Source organism: Myotis brandtii, unplaced genomic scaffold (genome assembly GCF_000412655.1).
Source record: "Myotis brandtii unplaced genomic scaffold, ASM41265v1 scaffold517, whole genome shotgun sequence".
NCBI classification, from domain to species: domain Eukaryota; kingdom Metazoa; phylum Chordata; class Mammalia; order Chiroptera; family Vespertilionidae; genus Myotis; species Myotis brandtii.
Window position 1 is genome coordinate 2164414 of NW_005369706.1, and position 7889 is coordinate 2172302.

Genomic DNA, 7889 nt, shown 5'->3' on the forward strand with positions numbered 1-7889 from the left:
TGTCTGGCACCAGGCTGGGCCCCATGACCCGGGCAGGGATACCCTTGGGACACCTAGTGACTTCCGCTCAGCGCTGGGCCAAGCATCTACACATGCCAGGCCTCAGGCCTCTGCCTGGCATACGGTGGAAGATGCCAGAATCAGGGGAGGGGGTTCTGGCCCCAGGCCTGGTTGTACCCCAGCTCCCCAGCCAGGTCATTTTCAGGGACCTGAGTGCAGATGGGAAAGCAGGAGAGGGAGAGAGTGCTGGTAAGAAGAAGGGGGAAGGGAGAGGAAGGGGAAGGTGTGGTGGGTGGAGCGAGACCAAGAATGTGAGCACTTCTGGTCGGAACTCGAGTTTATCCGAGGCTGTCTGGCTGTCTCAAGTATGTATGACTGAGTTACCTGAGCACTTCACCTCAAGAGTTTTGTTTCCTCGTAAATCAAAGAAGACAGATTATACCTGCCCCGCCTCGCTCACGTCTGATCCTATTTAATACAGGATCAGAGGGAGTCACAGAGGTGATCATGCTTGTAAAGCGCTCTGCCTCAGGGAGGGCTCGTACAGGAAGGGCATCCTGTCCAGGGATGTCCACAAATTCCAGTTCTCAGGTGGCGGAGAAAAGGGTCGGGAGAGGTTTTCATGGCCAACATCCGGGGCACCTAGGCTGGGTGGCTCGATTGATACAAAAGGCAGGAAACCTGTTAACCGATGTTTCTACGTAAACCCCGTCTTCTGGAGCCAGTCCTGTGTGCTTCCCGGCCCTCCTCACTCTACAGGGTTAGGGACTAGCAGCAGCAACTCAGAGAGGTCAGGAGCGTTGTGCAAGCAGCCACCCTTTGCTTCTCAGATGAGTAAAACAGCTGACATGTACACACAACTCTATACCAGGCAGTGCTGTATTCAGAGCCACACTGCTGATAAATGGAGGAGCAGGGATTTGGAGCCAGGAGTCTGGCTCCAAGGTTCCTGTTAACCACCAGGGTGCGCGGAAGCCCACACAGGGCAGGTTTGCCCACGGACCTGTGGTTGGGGACAGACCTTGGCTCTGGGATCAGGCCTTGTGACGCCAGCTGAGGAACAAGTGTTCCCGGCCTCCCAAGCCATGCACCCCCGGGCCTCTCAGGGCCTTCTTATCGCACGTCCTCATGCTCTTCCAGGAGCAGGTACCTGGGAGCCTGGGCACACCTGGGCCCCGAGTAAGCAGAACTGGGGTCTCGGGGTGCTCATCTGTGGGGATGAAGTGCTTGGGTGACTGGGGACAGGATAGCAGGGTGGGGAAGAGGCGATGCCGGGCACACTGTGTGATTAGTGAGTATTTGTTTACAGTTGTCGCCCCTCATCCAGCGACTATGTTCCAGGACCCCAGCACGTACCTGAAACCAGGGACAGTACTGCATCCTATACATACTGTTTTTCCTAAACACATATATCTGTGCATTTAAAGGAAGCACTTTACTACTTGTCTTTGGCATGTCCAAATCACTAGCACCATTAATGGTGTGCTTTGGGGCCAGTATTAAGTAAAATAGGGCTTACTTTTCTTTTAATCCTCACTGCAGGATATGTTACTGATTTTAGAGAGAGGAAGTGGGGGGGGGAGAGAGAGAGAGAGAGAGAGAGAGAGAGAGAAAGAAAGAGAAGCATCAATCAGTTGCCTCCCCTATGCACCCTGACCAGGGATCGAACCTGAAACCTAGGTATGTGCCATGACAGGGAATCAAACCTGTAACCTTTTGGTGCACCAGATGATGTTCCAACCAACTGAGCTACCCGGCCAGGGCTAAGGGTTACCACAACAATGGATCTGATAAGCCAGATGCTACTAAGTGACTAACGGGTGGGTAGTGTATACAGTGAAGATATGCTGGACAAAGGGATGATTCATGTCCCAGGGGGACAACACAAGATTTGATCACAGTGCTTAGAATGGCACACAATTTAACACTTATGAATTGTTTATTTCTGGAATTTTCCATTCGGACCACAGTTGAGTGTGAGTGACTGAAATCTTGGAAAGCAAAACCACAGATAGGAGGGAGACTACTGTATTTGTTAAATGAGTAGCTGAATGGATGCGTTTGGAGTTGGGGGTTGGGCAAGGGGTGCAGGGATGGGGGAGGGGTGGAGTCCAGGAGCTGGATTTGAAGGAGGGCCTGGCACTAACGTGCAGACTCTTCCCATTGCCCTCAGACACCACTCACCAACAGCGAGGAGTCCCTGGACTTCAGTGTGAGCCTGGAGCAGGTACAAGCCTGAGGGTGGAGCTGGGGGGGGTCGGGGGGGCAGCATGGCCAGTGGGTCAGGGCCTGAGCCAGCTGTGCTGCCCGCCCCCCAGGCTTCCACAGAGCGGGTGCTCAGGGCGGGGAAGCAGTTGCATCGACATCTCCTGGCCACCTGCCAGAACCTCATCCGAGACAGAAAGTACCACCTTAGGCTCTATCGGTGAGTGGAGGCCTTGCCGGCCTCCTGGCCCAACCCCTCTGTTTTTCTCTTCCTTTTCATTCTATTCCTGGCATCTGGGCCTGGCCCTGCTTCTAGCAGAACTGGGGCTGGGCCTAGGAAGGTGCCTTTTGGATGGACAGTTGCTCCCTCTCTCCTCTCCCCTCCTGCCATTTGACTGTCCGTCCTTTTCCCTGTCCCCTTAACTCTTGTAGGCAATGCTGCTCAGGCCGGGAGCTAGTGGATGGGATCTTGGCCCTGGGGCTTGGGGTACATTCACGGAGCCAAGCCGTGGGAATCTGTCAAGTCCTGCTGGATGAAGGTGCCCTCTGCCATGGTGAGCCTGAGCCCAGGGCAGGGTACCCGGGGCTGGGCAGTCCTGGGGAGTGGGCATCTGGGGTAAGGAGGGATGAGCATTGTAGTAGGGCCTCAGACCCCCTCAGCCTCAATTTCCTCTCCTCCCCCATGTCTGGGCCTCTTCCCGCAGTGAAACACGACTGGACCTTCCAGGACCGAGACACCCAGTTCTACCGTTTCCCGGGTCCAGAGCCGGAGCCCTCGGGAGTCCATGAGCTGGAGGAGGAGTTGGTTGAGGCCATGGCCCTGCTCTCCCAGCGGGGACCGGATGCCCTGCTCACTGTGGCACTTCGAAAGCCGTGAGTTGGCACCCTGCACCCTGCACCCCGAGACCCCAGGCCCCACACGACTCCCAGACCCCATAGCTTCTCAGTTTCGTCTCCGAGGGGCTCCCTTACTTCTTGCTGAGAGACAGGACCCCGGTTGGATCAGAGGCCTGAGCTCTGACCTGCATTCTGCCAGACTTGCTGGGTGATCTGAGCCCTCCTTCCCCACTGAGCCCGTTTCTTCCTCTGTAACTGAGGGTGTGGGGCACGAGGCCTCTGAAGACCCTGCCCACTCTGAGTGGCAGCAATGGCTGAGAGAGGGTGGGCTCACGAGTCCTCAGGCAGGTCTGGGTTCAAATTCTGGTTCTACTGGCTGCGAGCTGGGTGGCCTTGGGCCTTTCCGTGCCAGCTTCCTCTTCCGTCAAAGGAAAACAAGAATGCCCACGTCACGGGTTGTCGTGAGGACAATTGAAATGATGCGTGTGAAGCACTTAGTCCCGTGTCTGGCACAGTGTGAACTGGGGAATGGCTGGCCATTAGTGATAACAATCCTTGCTGAGGCACCGGCTGGCCTCAGGCCTGTGCTTTGTGGGTGAGTGGTCCCAGCCCTGGTCCCGGCTGGAGTTCATCCTTTGCTTTCTGGTCCTCCCTGGCCTGCAGCCCAGGGCAGCGCACGGACGAGGAGCTGGAGCTCATCTTTGAGGAGCTGCTGCACATCAAGGCTGTGGCCCACCTCTCCAACTCGGTCAGTCGCAGGCCCCGCCCTGCCCCGCCCTGCCCTTTCCCCAGGAGCCTCCTCTCCTGTGACCACCCCAGGAGGCGCCAGCTGCTGGCCCAGAAAACACGTCCCTCCCATTCTGCCTATGGCTTGGAAATTTCCATCTAAATTGCTGTTCCCAGCATCCTTGTCTGAAAACCCTCTGCCTCTCTTAGCCGTCCTCCAACCCCCAAATCCCAGGCCACCTGGCCTAGCCACATCTCTGCCCCCAGGCACTCATGTCTTTGGGCCTTCCCTCCTCACCCCTCACCTGGTCCTCTGCCCTGGACTTGCCCACTGACCCCCCTCCCCTTCCCCACAGGTGAAGCGGGAATTAGCAGCAGTTCTGCTCTTTGAACCCCACAGCAAGGCCGGGACTGTGTGTAAGTCAGACAGCTGGCAGGAAGCTGGGCACCAGGGACCTGGACATGGTTGGGGGCCCCAGAGAGGTGGTGGGTGCTGGGGCGTGTCTGACCTGTGCTCTTCTCAGTGTTCAGCCAGGGGGACAAAGGCACCTCGTGGTACATCATCTGGAAGGGATCCGTCAATGTGGTGACCCACGGCAAGGTGAGTGCGCCCAGCTCCCCAGCCCTCTGGGTGGTCACTGCTCCCTGGTCGTCCCCACGGGCAGTGCCTCTGGTGGACCCAAGGCTGCTGACGCCCAGGTCTCCTCGTGCCCCGGAGCTTCTCCCCGCTGTGGCTCTGTTCCATGAGGGCTGGGGCTGGGCGGGCTGTGACTGAGGCCTGGCTCCAGGGGCTGGTGACCACACTGCATGAGGGAGATGACTTCGGACAGCTGGCTCTGGTGAACGACGCACCCCGGGCAGCCACCATCATCCTGCGAGAAGACAACTGTCATTTTCTCCGAGTGGACAAGCAGGACTTCAACCGTATCATCAAGGTGCCGTTGCTGGGGGTGGGGAGGGCAGGGGACGTGGCAAGCACAGTTCTCTGGAGAAGTGTGGGGCAGGGGAGGGACCAGAGAGAGCCTGTGAGGGGCAGGGAGCGAGGAAATGGAGAAGCTCAGAGATGATGGCTGGAGGCGGGAGCCCAGCCTGGGGGGGTGAGGAAGTCCACGGCATGCTGATGAGGTTCCATGAGCCCGTGAACTCCGCCACCGTCTGTGCGGGAGACAATGGGGACAGTGTGGCTACCGAGGGGTGGGGGACTAGGGTGTGAGAGGGGCAGTGTAATGGAGGGTGGGATCCATGGAGGGAGGGTGGGGAGGGATGGAGCAGAGGAGGGGCTCAGGCTATGTGATAAGCAGGGGTGGGATGAAGGGCAGATTCAAGTGGTGGGTGTTGAATAGAGTGGGAGAAGGGCTGAGGGTCCTTGTGGGGCTCAGGGTCTGAAGGAGGGAGGTGTGGGGAGAGGTGCCTGAGATGGGGAAGGGGCATGGTGTGTGCTGAGCACTGGGTGTGGCTTGTTCTTCAGGACGTGGAAGCAAAGACCATGAGGCTGGAAGAGCACGGCAAAGTGGTGTTGGTGCTGGAGAGAACCTCTCAGGGCGCTGCCTCTTCTTGCCCCCCAACCCCAGGCAGGAACCGGTAACACACCCACCAAGCTCCTTCTCCACCTTCTCTCCTCCATTTCCCAGGCTTTGCTCCCTTCCTCGTGTCATACCCCTGCCTGCTGGCCTCCTGGGTAGAGAGACATCCCGGGACTCAGATGTACCCCTGAATAGCCATCCCTCCACCCCTAGGTGGGGCAGGGCAGACAAACAGGGAAGAGTGATATGACTGATGACTGCCATCTGTCCGAGTTGTGGGAGGGGGGGTGGTGGCACCAGGGCATGGATTGGCCATTTCTACCAGGTATACGGTGATGTCTGGCACCCCGGAGAAGATCCTAGAACTGCTGTTGGAGGCCATGAGGCCTGATTCCAGTGCTCATGATCCAACAGGTAGGGACAGGAGACACCTGCCTGTCTGACTCATCAGGTGGTCAGCGCAGCCTGGGAGAGGGCTGGGCACCTGCCTCTGACCTGATTGGGTGCCGGCTTGGTTCGTGGGGCCAGTTGGCAGTAAATCCTCATTCCTGTGCTCTTGGCTTGGGTAGGGAGTGCAGTCACAGGGGCTGGGCATCGGTGGTACTTTGACCATGGCAGCACTGGGGGCTGGCACTCCAGCTGTGTGTGTACCTGTGTCCATTGGGCTTGACATCTGAAGCCCCACCTGCCACCTGTCTCCCATCCCTGCCTGCCCTACAGAGACGTTCCTCAGTGACTTCCTCCTGACCCACAGAGTCTTCATGCCCAGCACCCAGCTCTGCACTGCCCTCCTGCACCAATATCCTTCCAGCCCCAGGGACGGTGTGTGGAGTGGGGAGAAGGGATCGCTCATAGCATGGCTGTGCCGAACCCTCCAAAGTACCAGCCTCATGCCAGACCTGTCAGCACCCTCCTCTGCCTGAGGTGCGGGGGGTGGCTCAGTTGGATGCTGTGGTTTCCTTGACTGGCGCTCACCTTCCACGCGGAGCCAGCGGGAGGCAGTGAGCAGGAGCGCAACATCTACATCTGCAACAAGAGACAGCAGATCCTGCGGCTGGTCAGCCAGTGGGTGGCCCTGTATGGCCCCATGCTCCACACTGACCCCGTGGCCAGCAGCTTTCTCCAGGTACCTGGGAGTGAGGCAGGCTGGACAGGGCTGCCCGGGTGGACGCGGCTACAGCGTCTCAGTGCATCTTGGCTCCTCCCAGAAACTCTCAGACCTGGTGAGCAAGGACGCCCGGCTTAGCAACCTGCTGCGGGAGCACTGGCCGGAGAGGCGGCGGCACCACCGGTAACTTTGGCTCTACGTTAACTTGTCGCATGCACGACAGGCAGCGCCTCGGGGACTGAGCGCACCAACTCTGGACTCAAACCCAGGCCCTACCACTCATAGCTGTGCTATCCTGAGAACGTGACCTCACCCCTTCCACCCCCCCAGGACTTCAGGCTCTTGTCTATAATGTGGGGGAGCACCTACCTCATTGCACGGGAGAGAGTTACTGCTCCTTCCGAGGGCAGAGCAGTGCCTTGCGCATGTGCATGCGAATGTTGCCTGTCATTGCTCATATGTCTAGTCCTGCTTGTTTCAATGAGTCGTTCCCACCAGTCCCTTGCTGTTCACCCTCATGTCACGGCTCAGCCATTCTCACACATCACAGTCATTTGTGTGTCACTCTCCTATCCCGAGTGCACCTGCTGCTCTCACTTCCTCCATCCCGCACCTATTTATTACCCAGCACCATCGGTGCCAGTTCCTGCCAGCCCCACCCAGTAAAGCTCCTAGGCTAGCTTCCCCTTCCCAGACATTGCCATGGGGACAGCTCACTGAACCGTCTGGCCCCTGGGCCCATTTCCCCCTTGAACTCCTTTTCCCGCCCCTGTTGGCCTGGGGAAACCAGGATCCAGGGCCCCAGTTTCAGCCCCTTTGCCCCTTTTTAGGGGACATTCACCAAGTCTGTGAAACTCTGCCCCTGGGGTGAGGGCGGATGGGACCCAGAGCTCCAGGCACCTCCCCGCTCCTGCCTGGCCTCCAGTCTCACCCCCTTCTCCCTTGCTCCACAGGATGGAAAATGGCGGTGGGAGCGCATCTCCTCAGATAAAGGTGTCTGCTCGGAATCGGCTCCTCTCACCTCTGTCAGCCTCAGCTTCTTCCCTCTGCTCCCCCGTGACTGTAGGGTCCTCCTTCATCCCCCATCTGAGGGGTCCTGCATGGAAGGTTCCCATGCACAGACACCCCTCATATCCCAGGTCCTATGGGGACACTGAGGTCTAAGGTCACCCCTTCACCTCACCACCACCTTTAGACCCAGTTAGCAGTTCCCACCAGGTGATCCTCTGAGGCCCAGCGGCTCCTGGTGGCCAGTGTGGGAGCCCTGAGGAAAATAGACCCTCCTGGGAGTCAGAGGTGGCCAGTGCTGCTCCGGGGGGCACCCAGGGGTCAAAGAGGGACTGGAGCTGAGATTTAGTCGAGGAATGGTGGGGAAGGGACTGGAAAGGTAGGTTGGGGCTGACTGTGGGGAGTGCTACATTGGGAATAAAATCTAAAAGCCTCCCCCGGGCTTCCGGGTCTCCCTGTGCCTCTCCCACCTCACCCCGCCC

The 7889-nt window shown here is 58.5% G+C and overlaps 1 protein-coding gene across 2 annotated transcripts in view; it reads left to right on the plus strand.

Annotated features, from left to right (window-relative positions):
- Window positions 1-7889, plus strand: part of RAPGEF3 (Rap guanine nucleotide exchange factor (GEF) 3) — a 23441-nt gene that overhangs the window by 6394 nt on the left and 9158 nt on the right. For both annotated transcript variants that reach the window (XM_014548619.1, XM_005877390.2), the window contains exons 3-16: window positions 2174-2227; window positions 2319-2425; window positions 2638-2759; window positions 2910-3078; window positions 3706-3790; window positions 4125-4185; window positions 4293-4369; window positions 4557-4703; window positions 5237-5349; window positions 5617-5705; window positions 6012-6090; window positions 6267-6417; window positions 6500-6582; window positions 7353-7392. In XM_014548619.1, coding sequence (XP_014404105.1) covers window positions 2174-2227; window positions 2319-2425; window positions 2638-2759; window positions 2910-3078; window positions 3706-3790; window positions 4125-4185; window positions 4293-4369; window positions 4557-4703; window positions 5237-5349; window positions 5617-5705; window positions 6012-6090; window positions 6267-6417; window positions 6500-6582; window positions 7353-7392 — 1377 coding nt within the window. The remainder of the gene's footprint in view (window positions 1-2173; window positions 2228-2318; window positions 2426-2637; window positions 2760-2909; window positions 3079-3705; window positions 3791-4124; window positions 4186-4292; window positions 4370-4556; window positions 4704-5236; window positions 5350-5616; window positions 5706-6011; window positions 6091-6266; window positions 6418-6499; window positions 6583-7352; window positions 7393-7889) is intronic.